The 19643-nt window shown below is 44.1% G+C and overlaps 1 protein-coding gene across 1 annotated transcript in view; it reads left to right on the top strand.

The window, feature by feature from the left end:
* The window catches only part of Ankh (ANKH inorganic pyrophosphate transport regulator), a 139323-nt gene that overhangs the window by 68364 nt on the left and 51316 nt on the right, over window positions 1-19643 (top strand). The window contains 2 exon segments of the mRNA XM_059276191.1: window positions 15690-15816; window positions 15819-15905. Coding sequence (XP_059132174.1) covers window positions 15690-15816; window positions 15819-15905 — 214 coding nt within the window.

Here is a 19643-nt window from a genome sequence, read left to right as displayed (position 1 = left end):
TGAGTAATTGCTCTGAACCCGAATGTCGTCGGAGATTATTAAGTTTCCTTTACAAACTACATTTAAGCCATGCTAAATGTAGAGCACTGCTAGTTAAACCATGTCAACACTGAGTTGGAATGCTTCTTGCATTTAGAATAAATGCTGATTTATATATATATAAAATGCTGGATGAACTGAGATGTGGTCATTCCCACACAGCCCCAGTGACCTCTTAACTCATGAAATACTTTTTTCTTTCTGTACAGCTACACTGGGCACATTCCACAGACCTTTGTTCTAAAGGCTTATCCTACCCGCTTTGGTCAGCTAGAGTTACAGTCCTAACTGTGGGCCTCGTCTAGCTACCCTGCCCATATCTGACTATTTGCTCAGTCCTTGTCCCTCTTGGGAATTTCTTTCTGCCCTTCCCCTGGCTTCTTGTCTTCAGCTTACTGAGTCTGTTCACCTTAGGGTCTTATTCTTTAATCCTGGTTCTCAAGTTTGCTAGGTCTATAATGAAATGTACAGGATGAGGTAAGTCGTGATGAGTGTCTGCAATACCAGAACTCCTGAGGTAGCAGCAGGAGGATCAGGGATTCAAGGTCATCTTTGGCTGCAAAGGGAGTTTGAGGCCAGCCTGGGATACATATCTCAAAACATCAACCAGCCAAGCAACCAACCAACCGAAGAGCTATGTGTATACATTTAATGCATATAGTACATCTTCCTAGCTCCCAGCTCGTGTGCATGGTGCACTGGCCGTAAAACATTAAGATGGCTACTGTCTGTGGCACACATGATGCTAGACTGCCAGGCCTAATCATTAAGCATAGCTGAGTAAGTGAAATATTTCTAGGAGTAAATAAGAAATGCCAACAGTCGCTGTGCCAGGAGCAGTCACGGGGCACCAAGTGGTTAGCAGGCTATGGGGAGAACAACCTGACTGTTCTCAGAAACTGGGTAGAAGGTAAGAGGAGGCAGCTGCTGCTCTTCAGCCGAGTTGGAAAACAACCGAGGAAGGTCAGAAGGGGCTGCAAAGAGCACTTCTGTTTGTTTTTGTTGTGTTTTCCACTTGTTTGTGAATGTTTATGTGTTTGCTTGAGAGGCTCATTCTATAGCTCAGACTGGCCTATAGCTTGCAGCCTCTCAAATGATATTACAAGCACAGGTACCTTGCTTTGGTTTGTTCTTTGTGAAGCAATATTACTTTAGCCCAGGCCAGTTTGGAACTCACTAAGTAGCACAGGCTGACCTCAAACTCATGGCAATCCTCCTGCCTCTCAAATGCTGGGATTACACACAGAGCCACCACACTTGGCTTCTCATAGTTTTCAGACAGGCAACCCTGATGGTCCTGTAAAGTTTCTAGGGCTCTAGGAAGCCGTCATTGACCTGCAGACTGGCTAAGATGCCTTTATGCTCTAGGGACTCCATTATAATTGTTTTCCCTGTTTTAGACAAGTCGCAGTTTAGGTACTGAAGTCAGAAAGAGAAGGAACAGGGCCCGAGGAACCACAGGCTTTGGGGCAGCACACAGCTCCTAACATTTATCCTTGTATGACAGAAATCATGGTGCATTTCCAACAAGTTGAACAGGGAGGACTCTGCTTAGAGATGGCCTCCCACGTAAGCATTGAGAGCATGCTGACAACAATACACCAATATTTGCTTGAGGGAGCGTGGTATTTACATTTGCACACCAGGAAAAGCAGCGCCTCGTTGTGTGCCTTTACACAGCTCTTTATTTCCCCAGGTTAAGCCAGTGAAAGCACCCCCTGGTCTTTGAGTAAGTAATGCAGTTATGTGTAACAATTTTCCTTCTCCTAAAGTAGCCAGTCATCACAGCTCGCTCTATGTCACTCTCTAATTCTTTCTCTCTGCTCACGCACAAAGCGTTGCTTACCTCTACTGTCACTGGTTACTGGCTCAATATATTGAGCTTTTGTCCCATCCTGCTTTATGTCTGTTGTTCCCCTATGTGGAGATACCATATCTTTAGTGTCTCCCTCTCGGTGGACAGCCATACTGTTGTCTGCTGCCTGCTGTTCCAGACTGCTGATAAACATGCTGTTTATGCTGTTCTGCTGTGGCTTGCATCCGTTTCTGAAGGGGGATCACTGGATCGGGAGGTTCATATACTTTTAATTTTATTCCTCTTTTCTGGGTTTGTTTTTATTTTTTGAGACAGTGTCTCACCCTTGTAGACCAAGCTGATTCAAAGTCCCAAGCCTCCTGCCTCAGCCACCAAGTGCCTGGATTCCAAGAAGATTTAATCAGTTGTTTTCAGTTTGAATGTGATGGTGATGGCCTGGCTGTTTCATTTCCCCGACACCCACTGAAGCGTGGCATCTTTTTCCTTTTCTGAAATTCGCTGTCCGCAGTACCAGGTCTTTTTGAACTTCATTGTGTGTTCCTAGTCATCTCTCCTGTATGAAGTTAAAAATCATTTGTCTTAGGTCCAAGTGAAAACCCAAGTTGCGAGATTATAACTCAGACTCCATTACAGATAAATCTAGCAAGATCTTTCATGTACTTCTGTTGTTTTTCTCATCAAGAAACAGTTTGAGTCTCCATTTACTTGTATCTTATTGTTTGTCCTTGAGGAGCCAAATGCTATGATTTGTTTTTCATTTAAGAATACTTGTTGGAGAGCCAGGCGGATCTCTGTGAGTTCGAGGCCAGCCTGGTCTACAGAGGAAGTTCCAGGATAGGCTCTAAAGCTACACAGAGAAACCCTGTCTCGGAAAAAAAAAAAAAAAAAAAAAAAGAATACTTGTTGGAAGGGCTGGCAAGCTAGTTCAGCAGGTAAAGGTACCTGCTGCCAGGCCTGATGACCCGAGTTTGATACTGGGACCCACATCGTGAAAAAAGAGAACCAACTTGTAGTAGAATATTATTTTAAGGTGTTTTACTTTTGTTTATGTTGCATTTGTTTAACTCTGTGAAGCTGTGTTACTGTGCCTGCCTAAAGCACCTGATGGTCTAATAAAGAACTGAATGGCCAATAATGAGGCAGGAGAAAGGATAGGCAGGGCTGGTAGGCAGAGAGTATATATAGAAGGAGAAAACTGGGAGAGAAGAGATCTAAGAGCCAGAGAAGGAGGAGGACATCAGGGGCCAATAGCCACCCAGCTACACAGCAAGTCACAGAGTAAGAGTAAGATTTACAGAAGTAAGAGAACAGGAAAAGCCCAGAGGCAAAAGGTAGACGGGTTAAGTTAAGAAAAGCTGGCTAGAAACTAAGGCAAGTTAAGGCTGGGCATTTATAAGTAAGAATAAGCCTCTGAGTATGATTTATTTGGGAGCTGGGTGGTGGGCCCCCCAAAAGAGCAAAAACATATAGCACCAATTCCCTTAAGTTGTCCCCTGACTTCCACACATACTCTGTGACACAAGCATGCACATGCTCACACACAGTCAATCAATGGGAAAAAATTTAAAGAATCTTGTTTGACGTATTCCCAGAATTTTGTAATTTTGTCTCATGAGAGATATTTTATGAGTCCGATGCAGTTTTAATAAGCATATTAGCCTAATAAAACAGGAATGTGTGTCCATCAGACATGGAAAAAGAATATCCTCTTTCAGTTTTCTTGCTTTTCTTGACACTGGTTGCTTTTAAATAATAAATATACAGTAGGGAGTTTTATTAAAGAAGATTGAGAGCCTTAATCTCCTAGCATACAGTTATATTATTAATGTCTAAAGTAATCTCCGTTTTACCTGGGAAGATTTAATACTTCCACATGTAAGTTCTTTTTTCTTTGGGGTCCGCTTCGAGCAGCAATGTCACATGACCTGTAATGACAGAAATAACCCCTTTGGGCAGTGTGAAGCCTTGAGGGGAACTGTTCTTCAGCTGCCAGAGGATGGAGAAACAGTAAGGAAACCCTAAGCACATCACCTGTGGAAGATTTAGCAGGGTGTGAGCTGCTGCAAGGGCACTGGGCAAACCCACAGACCACCCTGTAGCCCGGCGATGCCAGGCCACTGTCCTACTATCCATGGGAACATCACAGTCTTCCTCTGTTTGGAGTCAGTGAGGCCTTGACTGGGGTTGTGCTGGCTTCCACGGGTGCCCTTTCCAGGGACCAACGTCCCCTGTCATTTACAGGAGCCAGCACTGATGTTCTGTTCTTTCCCCCAAAGAACTCCCTGGAAGCCACAGTCCAGGAGAGTCATCGAGCTGCTGCTTTTGTGGGACTTCCATGCCTAGTCTTCAGGACAGGGACCAGACCTGGGCTTTGCCATTCGATACTGTGACCCCACTCCTTTCGGACTCAAAAAATAAAGTGGAGAGAGATTGAAAAGTATACCCGATGTTGACATACATATGAGCAGGAACACCTCCTTTATATACACACATAACTCACACACGCACAGAATAAAAAGCAATAACAATTCCACAAACAGTCTTCTGAAATAGAAGGTTAACCTTGGGATTTGAGTCACAGAACTATGAGAAGAAGAGATCTTAGAACAGGGTTTCCCACAGCAGGTGCCGGATGCTCAGCTACTTTCGTCATCATTGTTACTGTAGTGACAGGGCGTCAGAGGGGCCAAGTGCAAATTGCTTGTACTTAGTGTGTAAATACATTTGCAGACATCATGGAAGATGACAGACAGCATGTAACAATATGTATTTAAGTCAGAGACTACAACAGCAGGGAATGGAGATTCTGAGCAGCTCGGACACCCGGATATCCCCAGCCAAGGCTACGGTGGCAGAGTAATCAGGAAAAATCTGGCCAGCAGAGACAGAGCAAGCATGGAAGGTTCTAGAAGTGCTCTTTTCACCCCCAAGTTAGCCTTCTGTTTATTGGCATCCCTATGCATGTGCATGCCTATGGAGGCCAGACGCTGACCCAACCTTTCTGTCTCTCCACCTATTTTTAATTGATTATCTTTTTTGTTTTCAGAGACAGGGTTTCTCTGTGTAGCCCTTGGCTGTCTTGAAAGTCACTCTGTAGACCAGGCTGGCCGGGAACTCACAGAGATCTGCTTGCCTCTGCCTCCCAAGTGCTGGGACTAAAGGTGTGCTCCACCAACACCTGTCTAATAAAATATCTTTTATTTATTCTTCAACAATATCATATAGATAAGCAGTGTATCTTGATCATATCCACACCCCAACTCTCCCCTCATACTCTCCTGGGTCATCACCCCCAAGACCCTTCATCTTGTCCTCTTTTTCTTTTTTTAAAATAGGTTTGCCTGTATGTGTGTGCACCACGTGTGTTTCTGGTGCACTTGAAGATCAGAAGAAGCATCCTATCCCCTGGAACTAGAGTTACAGATGGTTGTGAACCACCACCACATGGGTGCTAGGAATTGAACCTGGGTCCTCTGGAAGAGCAACCAGTGCTATTAACCACTAGGCCGTCTTTCCAGACCCTATCTGCTCCCCTGTTCGTTTGTTTTTCCTTTTGTTTGTTTGTTTTGGTTTTTGTTTCTTGGGTTGTTTGTTTGTTTGTTTGGAACCCACTGAATCCACCTAGTGCTGCCTGCTAGAATGTTTGGCCTGATGGTGCGGAATCTTGTGCAGGAAACCATAGCTGTTGTGCGTCTGTGAGTGCGATGGCCATGTCAGGGGACAGCATTTCACAACACAGCTCTCCATCCTCAGCTCTTACATTATTTCTGCCCCCTTTTCCGTAACGAACCTCGTGGCAGTGTGGTATAAATACCCTGTTTAGGGCTAAGTATTCAATAGTCACTTTCTCGCAGCGCTTTGAAGACCAGTTATGAATCTGTCATCAATAGCTGACTGATGCAGAGGAAAGCTTCTCTGGCAATGGCTGAAGGAAACACAAATGTGTATAAACAAATACTTGGAAAGCACCTTGACAACATGATAGTAGCAGTCAGTTCTCCCTACAACCTCTGACTTCCCATGCCATGGACCTTTGAGCAAGGTTTCAATACCAACCATGAATTTCCTCCTTTGGAGCAGGCCTCCAAATCCAATCCAAAATCCCTGTGACTTTTATGATACTAGTCCACCAGTGGGCTCCACACAAGAGCTTTCTTTCCAGGAACCCAGAGCTCACCGATTAGGCTAGACGGGCTGACAAGCCATCCCCAAGAACCCTCCTGTCTCTTCCTTCCTAGCCTGAAATACAGGCACATTCCCACTAGCAGATTTTTGCTTAGATGTTAGGGGTCTGAAGTAGGTCCTCATGGTGGCAGGGTACACGCTTTACCAACTCCTCCATGACCCCACTCCCTCCTGATGTTTTTAAACTCAGGTCTGACATGAACAGGTATCATGTTGACGTATTAACCAGGAAATATTTGAGGACCATGTGTAAGTATAAAAAGCTACTAGGAAATAAGATGGTTCAGTAAAAATGTGACATCATGGTGAAAATGAGGTTTTGGTTTTGTTTTAAGAACACAGGAAGCCTTTAGAGTTTTTCTAAAGGACACTAGAATTTTATTTTTTCTTTTCTGATTTTTGTTTAGATAAGCATGTAGCCTGAGAACGACCTTGAACTCCTCCTGTCCTTCTGCCTCCCACCTCTCAAGTGCTGGGATTATAAGCATGCAAGTGACTAGTAGTAGAATTTCCTTAGAAATATTCCTTCTTTGTCAAAACTTCGCCAGTTAAATTTGGCTGAGTAGACAAGATTTATATCTAAATAATGGAGAGTGGAGAAGTTCTGTGACACTAGAATATGTCCTTTCATGATTAAATCGGTTTTCAAATTAAGGCAGTAATTAAAAAAAAAATGCTTTTTAGTACCCCAGACCTATGAAGGAACACATTGAATTATGCCATACTTCATTGTACCTTTTCTGGTGATTGGCATTTATCTATCTTCTATCTATCTTCCTATCTATCTATCTATCTATCTATCTATCTATCTAATTATTTATTTATTTATTCATTCATTTATTGAAACAGAGTCTCACTGTGCAGCCCTGGCTGGCCTGGAACTTGCCATGTAGACCAGACTGACCTCAAACTCACTTGCCTTTGCCTCCCGAATCTCTCTCTCTCTCTCTCTCTCTCTCTCTCTCTCTCTCTCTCTCTCTCTCTCTCTCTCTCTCTCTTTATAAACTCTCATCTATGTATCACAAGTGGCAGCAAACACCATTATCATCTTTTGGCTGGACCCAGTCATCTCAGGGTTTTCAACAAACACTAAATATAGACCTACAGAGCAGAGCCATATTTGATTTCTAAAGAGACCAGCCTCATTTGCCTGCTGTTCCCTTCAGACCACAGGCTCACACGTGGGTGTCAAGCTCTTGGCTGGAGCTCCAGCTAGACAGAGCTGTAGAGAAACCCTTGAAAAAAAACAAAACGTAGCTGGAAAAGCACCCGGAAGACAAATGATCCAATTTAACTCAAACCACTTTTTAAAATACAGACAAACAACAATAACAGTGGAAAATTACAGGAACCCAGAATCCTGGGGAGGACTGACATCCAAAATGACTGACCACCCCAGTAATTAGAAGAAGCTGACCCCACAGGTGTCTGGGTCTAGCCATGCTCTTCTAATTCCCACACCTCCACAAATGTCACTTTCCTGAAGATGTTGAATTCAGGAAAGATTTGTGAACTACCCTTTAACTGTTTCATGATGTAATGAGTGTAACAGACACTCTGAAGCTTTAGAGGGAAAAATCAACTTTATCAAAAGGCTTAGAAAACATCCTGGACTGTCTCCACACACAACAAAGGGTTGTCTAGGCCTGTAAGTCTAAGGGTTTCTCTCATCCAAGATGAGACAAAGGAAACATGTTACTAAAATAAAAAAAAAAAATAGGACTTTTGAGCATTGAATATCAAATCCCAGCTGGAAACCTTGTAGAAGAATTTGAAAAGCCATTTCTGAATGAACAGCAAGATGCTTCTCCTGATATGGCCCTGGTCTTCTGGTAGCTTCAGAGTCCCCAGCTCTAGGCACTTCCTGAATTGGATAGCCATCCATCCCTCTTGTGTCCTCACAATCCCCATCTTCGGAACCTGGAGATCCACAATGGCACACTCACCCTCTATCCTTGTTGGTTTATTTGCTGTTCTGGGGGTTGAACCAAGGTCTCCTGTATAGTAAGTAGTTAAGAATTCTACCTCCAAGCCAGACTGCCAGCCCAGTCACTCCACTCTCAACTGGTTCTCTCGTTTTCTCTAGGTCTTAACCTATAAGCTTGATTTTCTTCTTAAGCAACTAAATTCCTCAACATGGTATAACTCTGTCAGGGAATAGTTTGTCCTGTATTCCAGAACCCTCCAAAGCAAGTGAAAGAGGAGAGTTGAAAAAAAACTTGTGTTTAAGCTTAACACTTACGAGGCTAATCATGTGGCCCAATGCTGCATTCTATTTTTGTCCCTGTTACTATGGTTAAGAGACAACTGGGTTCCCAGTTACATGGGGCTAGAGTATGCTGGGGCAGACATATCAGGAGACACCCTGCCTATCTACTCAGCAAATATCAGAATCATGAGGTTAGGTACAGTGTACCTGTCATCACTTTCCATATTTTAAGTCCATAAACATCTATGAAGAATTGTGATTTTTTTTGAAACCTATAAAACCAAGCCCAAAGCTAGGATTTTACCCAGTAATGATCATATATAAGTTACAGATCATTCGTCTTTGTTCCTGTGTTGAATTCAGACATCCATGGTGTTAAGTAAATTTGAGAAAATTGGTAACAAATGAACCTGTCATGTTCTGCCCTCAAGGTGACCAGAACGCACAGTGTATGTGCAGTCGTGGGGCCTGGGGGTACATAGGCCAGTGCCGAACAAGAGAGAGAAAAGAGTGTGGCTAGGACGGAGTCAAGGCATTTCTTCTTGAGATGGACAAGATGCGTGCTGTATACACCCTGATAGGCAGAAGCCAGATAAAACAGGAGCAGATACGAGCAAGGCCCCACAGAAGACTAGAGGCCATCCCTTGATCTACCCGATCAGACTGGCCTTTACACTATAACAGGAGTGAGGCGGTGAGGAAAGGCCTGGGCCACAGGTGTTTTGTTTCATTTTCTTGTGTTAGGGAACAAGCAAACAGGAATTTCATCTCTCCTGATGCCGTTACTGTAGAAGATGTAGCAGGCCGGGTCCTTCTAAGAGGGAATGAGGACTACCAATAAGGAAGACTGGAGACAGCCAAGCTGTTGTCAGCACCATGGAGGCTGGAGAGTGCCATGGAAGTGGGTTATGTTCTGTACTAGATTCCAGCTCTTCTCCAAGTTGAAGCTTACAGAAGATGGGAAGAGTACACTGAGTAACTAAGTATTGAGTCCCAGTCTAAAGACTTGACTTGTGGGTGTTGCTGAAGGAGGCTCACAGTGACTGCTTGAGCTGTCATGGGTGTGGGGTGACAGCAGGCTTGAGGGAACAGGTGACGTGTCCTGAAGAATCTCAGTCTGCAGTTTAGCAGACTTGTCTAGTCTCCAGGTCCCAAGTTCAAAATGTTAGGTGTTGCCGGTCAGTGGTGATGCACACCTTTAATCCCAACACTGAGGAGGCAGAGGCAGGAGGATCTCTGTGAGTTCAAGGCCAGCCTGGTCTACGGAGTGAGTTCCAAGACAGCCAAGGTTACACACAGGGAAATCTTGTCTCGAAAAACAAAAAAAGACAAACAAATGTTGGGGGTTTAGGATTTCCTGTCCTAAACAGTTCTTCCAGGGGAGGCCCAGATCAAACCTGTGAGTTCTATTTCCCTGGAGGGGAATTTTTACTTTTTATGGCCTGTGGTTTGACAAACGTGTTGCATCAGAACAAAAGAGCAAACAGGCAACCAGGAATCTGGCCGATGCTAGGATAGGCGAATCAGAAGTGCCCGCGACCCATCGGTTTTTCTGGAAAGTTGCTGTGTCTGTAAGCCACGCTCCGCACTGCTGCTGGTCTTCAGCAGGGATCTGAAGTGGGAGGAGAGACCCGTGCTGTCTCATGTGGGACTAGGACTGAATTGTGAACAAGGGGTAGCGTCGTCTTTAGCATCATCGTGTGTTGGGGTACTATTAGGTCCAGCCACAGTCTAAGCTCAAATGTCTTTGCTTTAGAAAACTGAAGGTGTAGGAACTGGCCTTGAACTAGCAATTCTGCCTTCATGGAGACCTCATTCATCTCAATGGCATTGCAGCTACTTTTTGAGCTGAATCTTAAAGCCATAGCTGGTCCCCTTCCCCAGCCACAGCAGCCTCTCCTGGACTTGGCCTAAGATGCAGCTGGGTTTCAAGCAGCATTGCCAGAGACCTCTGACCAACCCAGTTAACTTGGCAACGCAGCCTAGTCACATGCCAGCAGGACTCAGCGTGCGTGCCCTTGACAGGCTTGGGTGTATCCCCAGAGACCTACATGGAGGATTCTTGGCTTTCTAGTCCTTTCTATCTATAGCCTTCCCAGAGGATCTCTCACAGACCACCAGCTTTAAATGCTGTCCCTGTGCTGATGACTACAAAGGAGGTCTACACACAGAGGGCTCCCCTGCATGCCACACACCTGTGGTGGTGCTTTACCCTCTCTGTCTGCACTAGCCCTATCTTAGTGAACTCCGAACTGCTCAACCCTGAACCTCAACAGTCATCCATTTTACCCTTGCCTCACACCCACCACGAAGACCATCTTCTGCTCTCGTTACTTAGCCTCCAAATTATCTGGATCTATCTGCCTGCACTACCCTACGTTTCCATGCCTCCACTTCTGGCCTGGATCCCCCATAACTCTTGATCAGAGCTTGTGCCCTTTTCTCTCCGGGCCACTCCTGTCACCGCAGCTGGTGACAGAACTACATTCTTTGCCCTGTCTAGTATGATCTGCTTTTTCAAACTCTGTGTGTGCTTCACTCCTGAGGCTCAGCCTTCCTGCTGTTCTGCATCCCACTGGCTCCTCACCCCTCATATGTCAGCCCCAGGGCTCCCTTATGGGGGTTCCTCAGTCTCCCTAAATGAGTTTCCCCAGGACTGCCAGTTCCTGGGCATATTGCTTTCCTTCAGGACACCTCATAGTGGATATTTATACTTCTTACACATGTTTTATTTCACTCTCCAGTCTGTCCATCCTCCTGTCATACATGGGATACCCTGCCAAGCTGTGGTTCTGGGGAAAGAGCCATGCCATGTCGGTCTCTGCTCCCTGGAGCTTGTACTCAGAGGAGATAGATACCTGAGGTAACAGTGAATATACAGTGTGCCAGGAAGTGAGTGTGTTGTGAACAAAAGAGAGGGGGGTAGATGGTACAAACAACAGGTGGCTGAGGGACATGTCAGAGCCTAACAGATGGTAAGAAGTCATCACAAATAAGTGGAAGATGAGTGGTCTGTCCCGTTTGTGATTTTGAAGAAATGTAAACTGTTTGGAGGTAGTTAATTTTGATCCACCTCTCAAAAGTGCCTGGAAGATTGAGTAAAAAAGTGAAGTGTGTAAACAAAGCCATAAAGTAGAACAAAATCATCTTATTACAGATGGGTAAATAGCAAAGGCTAAAAATGCATGCAACAAGTTCTGTGGAATGATCAATGGTGCTTCATAATAACAATACTCTGATATCAAGAAAATCATAAAAGTAATAATTTGGGCTGGAAGAAATTACTACAAACAAGAATAAAAAGAACTAAAGCATTAACCTAGCACATGTTCTTAATTCTGAAGCTTTTTATGAATTTCAATATTAAAGTCAGGATAAGTTGGTTTTTTTTTTTTTGAAGTGAGGTATGCATCTAACAGCATCACCACAAACATTAGATCAGTGGGATGTCTTGTGGGCCACAGCATCTCCTAACTGAAAGTCCTTGCTCTCAGTGTCCTTTTTAGTCTAGGAACTAGTGCCCTGTGCACAGCCTATCCGTATCTCTTCCGCGGTCGTTTGAGTGACCCACTCAGCAGTTGAGTGATGGAAGCTGATCCAGGCTGAGGTCTGCCCATGTGAACCCCATGCTCTTTCCTCAAACTGCCATAGTTGTTGGCCTTCTTGACCCTTCTCTGCCTTACCAGCAGCTGTCATTAGCTCTGCCTTTCTTCCCGCACACCTCACCTCTAGGTTTAGGACTCAGATCGGAAACTGTTGGTGGAAAGAGAAAGTACAGCCAGGACTAATGGGTGGTTGTGGTTGTTTGTTTTTTAACAAAAAAAAAAAAAAAAAAATTGGTCAAGAAAGCATGTAAACAAAAGGTATGCTACTAAGTATATTTGAAACTTGTGCTAAATAATGTCATTTAAATTTTAACACACTTTTATGCACTAAAGACAGTTCACTGGTCAGTGGGATGGCTCAGCAGGACAAGGTGCATGCTACCAAGCCTGACAACTTGAGTTCAGTCCCTGGAACCTGCATGATGGAAGAAGAGACCTCACTGTTGCAAGTTGTCCTCTGACCTCCACATACATGCCCTGGCACATGTGTACACACACACACACACACACACACACACACACACACACACACACACACAGAGAGTAAATGTTTTTTAAAAAGACATTTAAAATTCAAAATCATAGACTTCAGGAAAGATGGGGAGGGTTTAAACTAATACCATTTCTAAGAGGCTGAGAAGGGGGTTCATGGTGTAACGTTGGCACTGTGAATTTTATGGGTTTGGGGAGGTCAAGAAGGGATTCCATGGTGTAACGTTGGCACTGTGAATTCTATGGGTTTGGGGAGGTCAAGAAGGGATTCCATGGTGTAACGTTGGCACTGTGAATTCTATGGGTTTGGGGAGGTCAAGAAGGGATTCCGTGGTGTTATGTTGGCACTGTGGATTCTGCAGGTTCTGGGAGGCCGAGAAGGGATTCCATGGTGTTATGTTGGCACTGTGAATTCTTTGGGTTCTGGAAGGACAAGGAGGGATTCCATGGTGTAGTGTTGGCACTGTGAATTCTTTGGGTTCTGGGAGGCCGAGAAGGGATTCCATGGTGTAGTGTTGGCACTGTGGATTCTGCAGGTTCTGGTAGGCTGAGAAGCTAGCAATTAAAAACTGTTCTACATTGACTTTTAGTGGAGCAAGACCTAAGGAGAATAGATTCTTGTACATTGTACATTAACGAGCAAGCACATTCTGAAGAGAGTGGAGCAAGCAGGATAGGGTGCTGAGGGGAGGCAGCAAGAATCGGTGTCTGCTGGAGTCTACCTCCAGGTCCCGTGGGGAACTGTATATGAGTGACCCACATGGAAGCAGGGAACTCGTCCTCATAACCTGTGACTATCAGCTCTTGGCTTCCTGCCACCTGGGGATCTGCAGGACATGATGGGTACCACGAGTGACTATCACAGGTTCACAGTGGCCTAACTTGGTAGATGACCAAGTTGGTAAGGCAACTTTGAGGCATAGCAGGAGCCTGTAGTTGGGCTTTTCTTTGGACCATCTGCTCACATGGAGACTTATATTAATGACATGGAGACGTATATTAATTATGAAAGCTCAGCCTTGGCTTAGGCTTGTTTCTAACTAGCTCTTAAAACTTAAATTAACCCATTTCTATTAATCTATGTGCTGCCTCGTGGCTTTATTACCTCATCTCTGTTCTGCCCATCCTGCTTGCTCTGTGTCTCCTGGTGTCTCCGCCTTCTTTCCAGAGTCCTCTCTGCCCAGAAATCCTGCCTAGCTATTGGCTGTTCAGCTTTTTATTAAGCCAATCAGAGTAACACATCTTCACAGTGTATAAAAAGATTATTCTATAACAGGAGCCCTCTAGTTAAACATAGGATTTATTACCTGGGCGTTTCTTGGTTTTTAGTTTGCCCTGTGGTGTTAAGGTATTTGATCTGCTTTGATAGAAGGAAACGTTTGCTTCTTAAAGAAACAAAGAAAAACTAAGAGTTATCACTGCTCTACAAACACTAAACTATAAACACTATCTTGTGGATAACTTCAAGTTACTACAGGGAAAAAGAAGATAAATTAGAAATAGAATTGAAAAGACTTGTCAAAAACTGGCATTTTAATTCCACCTTTGTCAGCGAAAGGATTAATTCCTCAGCTGTCATACATTTTTGTTCTAGGCTTTTCTAAGGTTGTTTCACACAGTGGTATTTCTCTACAAATGCATCTGGGACTTCCCAGTAGTGCCTTGGGCAGAATGTTCTGCTCTGTTAGTGTTCACTGTGTGACTCAGCAGCATCTCTAGTAAAGACAATGAAACAAAGTGTCCATGAGGAATTGAAGCCCTTGAGTTTTGCAAAGCCTGAACTGACAGTGTGTGATATTAGAGACCTGGCCTTTGGAATACTTTTCAGTAAAATATGAAATACCCCACCACACATACACACACACACACACACACACACACACACACACACACACCATAGCATGTCTGCAGTCTGAATACATTGTATAAGCAGGTCGTATTCAATTATAATTGGGAGAGTTTCATCCCTACTTAGTGGTACCTAAACCTAAGTGGTACATAAATAACATACTTTACAACCAACAGCCTTACAGCCAGTAGAACATAGAAGGTGTTTGCTTTGCTAAAATTTAGCGCAATGATTCTTAAATATTATGTGTTTGAAGAGCCATCGTGGGTCTGTTGGTTGAGTCCAGCTTTTCGTCTTTCACAAACTCCTTGGCACATTTAGTGCTCTGCACGGCATCTTTAAAGACGATTGCAAAGTGGCACTTAGGCTGTGCCACAACTGTTTACAGAGAAAATTATGGACTGCTATCTGCCCAGAAGAAATGGGGCAGACAGGGAAAATGCATTTCTGCTTTGAGTGAGCGTACTGAACCCAGCTTTTATGAGTGTGACTGTGCTGTGGAAAGACTCTTCTGTTGGGAGAGTGAACACAGCAGGCAAAGGCTTTAGGGTGTCGTTATTTTAAATGATGACTCTGTGACGGTGGATACATGTCATTAGACTTTAGTAAATCCTACTGGAATGTAGGACACAAAGAACGAGCCCTCGCGTTGACTACAGACGAGTCATGACAGTGTGTCACCACAGGCTCATCCTTTGTAGCCAGCGTCCCACTCTGGGCCAGGATAGCTGGGGAGACACTGTGCTTGTGGAGGGAGGGGACAAAAGAGAGCTGTGTCATTTTCGTTCACGTTTTCCAAGAACTTAAAGCTACTCTAACAATAAGTGTACTGTAAACAATTTATAACCGCGGTGTGAAGGGAGGAGAAGGTCTAAAGGGAAAAGGGCAGGCGGGAACAAGAGAGGGTAGTGGGGAGAAGGACAGCATGGTGCGGGCTTCTCTTAAGTGAGTCTAGATTTAGCTACACACACACACACACACACACACACACACACACACACACACACACGTGTGACCTGGGAGCAGAACAGGGACTCTCTCAGGAGGGAAAAGGGGATCAGAGAAAAGAGGTCAGGTCAGGTGAAGGTGAGGAGGTGAATATGAGTAAAGTAGCCTAGACTGGGCTAGAACCCAAGAACCTCCAATATGTTGGGATCACAGGCATGAGTTACTACAACAGGCTAGAGTTTTAAAACATCATCTTTTAAATAATACTCTTAGAACTGTCTTTTGATTCTCAGAAATACTGTTGAGTGTGTTACTTTCCCTAATGGGTAAGTATCTCCCCTGAAAAAGGTATTTGGAATGAAGCTAATGTGAAGAAAAAAAAAAATGAAAAGCCAGTATTTCTACAAACTCAGGAGTAGCCTCACCCTACACACTGCCCACCATTTCCCTGGAAAGCGCATCTGCCAAGTCCCGTGTTGGAGGTGGGATTCTCCAGAGACGTGGCTCTGTTTCTCACGCCAGTGTTGGCTCTTCTCTCCCTTGCAGGCCTTGAACCGGGGCATCGCTGCCGTCAAGGAAGATGCTGTGGAGATGCTGGCCAGCTATGGGCTGGCGTACTCTCTGATGAAGTTCTTCACGGGCCCCATGAGTGACTTTAAAAACGTGGGCCTGGTGTTGTGAACAGCAAGAGAGATAGGACCAAAGCCGTCCTGTGCATGGTGGTGGCCGGTGCCATCGCCGCGGTCTTCCACACCCTGATAGGTAAGGCTGCTGCCATCACTAAGCATTTCATTTCAGTCGTTTCTTTTTCTTCTCAATGGCTTCAAACATAGTTGCAGGCTAAGTGGCTTCTTTAGTAATTATTAACCTTTCTCATGAAAATTTCAGAGGATTGAAAGATTGAAGTTTGTGCTCTCTTGAATCAATAAATTTTAAAGCACTTTTTTTTTCTGAAAACTAAAGTTTTGTGCCTCTGATTCCCAAAGTCAGAGAGTGAGTGGCTTTATCAGTAGATGAAATCTAAAGTAGTATTAGTACCAATGGTATTTAGCAATAGTACCTAAAAAATAACATTCCAGGAGGTGGACAAAATAATAGACATGCCCACATGATAGCAACTCAAAGAACAGAAGTATGGCGGCTGTTATTTTGAATTCGTGCTTATTACTACTGAGAACCAACAATGAAAGGTTGTTTCATTGAGATTAATTTTCTCCAGGGCTCCTGGATGCTACTTTATTCAAAAGCATGCCTAAATACCCTTGGCAAGGGGCTGTCGCTGAAACTAGAAAGCTACATCCCAACTACAGCAACCTTGTACATGCTCCTGAAGACCCGGGAAAAGCATGTTGTATCGGGGCTGGGCTGCTGCTTCTGCCTTCTGGGTGGTCCTAGAACTCATAGGGTGTGGTTTCAAACAGCTTTGTCTACCTGGCATAAAACTTGGGGGGCACATCTGTCCGAGCCGGTTGCCTAAAGCACTTTGAATGGTACTTCATGAGTCCGCTGTGTACCTTATATGGTCACTGGTTGTATGAGAAGCATGAATGTCACAAAGTAAAGGAGCCAGAGGATTAACCCAAACCACTTACGGTGTATTCATTCGTAGAATGCCAGTGTTTGCTCACGCAATTGTGAATCAGAGAGTAAATAGGGAAAGGGCCTTCGTGGTTTTCCCTTCTAACATGGCATAGAATTTTGTTCTAAGAGCAGCACAGAGAGGAGGCCTGCTGGCAGGTGTGTATTCAGTTGAGCGCTGATATCGATCATTTCATTTGTGCTTAAGAGCTCAGGGAGTGGGCAGGCAGAGCTGGGTGCCTTTTTTTCTATCAGTTTACTCCCTAGCGAGTGTTTGGACACAATTTCTGCAGCTACATTTGATTTGAGTCATTTCCAAAGACGGCATATATATTGAGAAAAATGTCATACATTTTAAATAAAGGTCTTGCCTACACAGGTAAATTAATTCCTTTTTGCTATTAGTCTTTTTATGAGGACCCTAAATAAATCCATCTTCCCCTATTTTAGCCACAGTTGGATGAGACTTTGGGATGATAGCTTGTGACTGTCAACTACCAGCAAGAGAAAAACTGAGCAGAGTGTGTTATTGACAGTCATGAGGAAAACGTTAACTCTGAGCTTTGCCATCTTATTGTATTGTAGTTTTGAGAGAAGGTCTTATGAATCCAAGATGCCTCAGACATGTTCTATAGATGAGATTGACCTTGAACTTCTGACTCCCCTGTCTTACCCTTCTGAGCTCCAGTTACAGGCATGCACCACCACACTCAGTTTCTGCAGCAATGGGGCTGGACCACAGGGCTGCAGGCAGGGCAGGCAACATTTTCCTGACCGAGATACAGCCCATTGCTTTTCCATTTTAAACATGGAAATTTTAAGATGCTAAGATCTTAAATTTAAATCAAATGTACTCTTTATCCCACTTAGACTAAATAATTTTATTACACTTGACTTTTTTTTTTATAGCTAATACTTCTATTCCTTCCACCTAACAAATGCTTTAACTACTTTCTGAGGAAGTACACCGCACTTGACTTTGAACCCCTGCATCTAGACTCTCAGGATTCCCTCTGCGGCTTCCCTGGCAACCCCACTGGTGAATCTCTCCCATTTCTGCTCTTTTGCATCGGGCATCTTTGCACACGTTCTTCTCTCCTTCTTCTTTCAGGAGTTTGTAAGATCTTCCCCAGTCTTGTCTTGTCTTATGCAGCTCCCCCCCCCCCCCCCGCACCTCTTCCTGTTACTATCTTCTTCTCAGTCAGTGAACGTTTCCCTACAGTGCAGTTTTTCTGCTCCAGGTACTTTTTATCTGTAGGGGACACTGAAGCCCATTTTCACCTCTTAGTGAGGGTGAAAACAGTCAGCTCCTAACTGGGCTTGCAGCAAGGGCCACTGACACAGATGTGAAAACCTCACACTTGAACTGAGAAGCCATGCTGTGAACCCTGTGCCTTCCTAATCATCTATGTCAGGGGGCTGAGACCGAGGGAGCAGCAATTCTTATCATGTTACCACCCCCCCTGGACGGGGCATGCCAGCAAGAAAGCCACAAGCACAAATGCGTAGAGCTTAAAGCCAGAGTTAAAAAAAAAAAAAAAAAAAAACCACCAGCAGAGAAATCTAGGCATAAACTGAACTTCTCTATATTCTTTTTTTTTTTCAGACAAAACTAGTCCAATTGTTTCTTTAGGCATTATTTTGTCACTGCTTTGATGAATTTAACTCTTTTCCTCAAGTCCGTGTGTGTGTGTGTATGTGTGTGTGTGTGTATGTGTGTGTGTGTATGTGTGTGTGTATGTGTTGTGTGTGTGTATGTGTATGTGTGTGTGTGTTTTGCATGTGTGTACACGAGCGCATGCATGTGGGTACATGTGCACATGTGTGCATGGAGCCAGAGGTCAACATGAGTTGTCTTCCTTAGCTCCCCAATACCATTTTGCTTGTTTGTTTTGAGACAGGGTCCCTCACTGTACACTGGCTCACCAATCTGTCTAGACTGGCAGGCCAGCAAGCTCCCTGAATCCTTTTGACTCCCCACCTTAGCATTGGTGCTATGGATGTCTGCTACCACACAGCTTTTTACATGTTACTGGGGATCCCAATTCCAGTCTTCCTGTTTGTGAAGCAGGCACTGAACCATCTCCCAGCCCAACTTTTCATTCCATTTGTAAGGACATCCAAGAGCACAGAGCAAGAGGCTCCTTTCTTTGAGGGTTGAGACTGGAAGTTCTCACAGACTGGCTCTGAAGGGTCTAATTTATTAAAATAGAACCTTTTCTAAGTTTTTCTTAGTCTTCTATCTAAAATGGAGTCAAGAATTTGAGCTTCTTCTCTAACATTTTGACAAAGCTGGAGTTTAAAGCTAAAGTGGTAGAGCATTTGCCTAGCATGTGTGTGGCCCTGAGTCCAGTCTCTCGTACTACCAAAGGGGTGTGTGTGTGTGTGTGTGTGTGTGTGTGTGTGTGTGTGTGTGTGTCTGCCTGTCTGTCTGTCATCTGCCTGTATTCTAAGTCCCCAGTAATCACTTTTCTTGTCTATTAATGTCCACTATTTCTATCTAGCATTTGTTTTACAGTTTTAGCACTGCCGTATATTTTCTGTGGGTTTGTTTTTTGTTTTTTGTTTTGTTTTTGTTTTTTTTGTTGTTGTTTTTTTTAGCTAGTGACCAATTTTGTGGTCCCTTTTTGCTTTGCTCTTTACTTCATCTGTTGGTTTCACTCTTTGAGATATTAGTCACTGTTCCCAGCACGAGGATCTCTTTACATGTAGTAAATGTTCTCATGGACAGAGTTCATCTACTTTCCTATGTGATGATGTTAAGAATGAATGCGGATTATTTTACCTGTGCAAAATGCACCATTTGTAAAACTGGTATCTGTCCTTCTCTTTGAATGGTGGGATTTTAGTCCATACTTACCTTCCTGGAGACCGTAGAAGAATGGAAGTTAGAATAATCGTTGTTTCCCCCACTTCAAATGG

This window comes from Peromyscus eremicus, chromosome 11 (genome assembly GCF_949786415.1).
Source record: "Peromyscus eremicus chromosome 11, PerEre_H2_v1, whole genome shotgun sequence".
NCBI lineage: Eukaryota > Metazoa > Chordata > Mammalia > Rodentia > Cricetidae > Peromyscus > Peromyscus eremicus.
The sequence above is the reverse complement of the archived record's forward strand: the minus strand, read 5'-3'. Positions and strand labels throughout refer to the sequence as shown.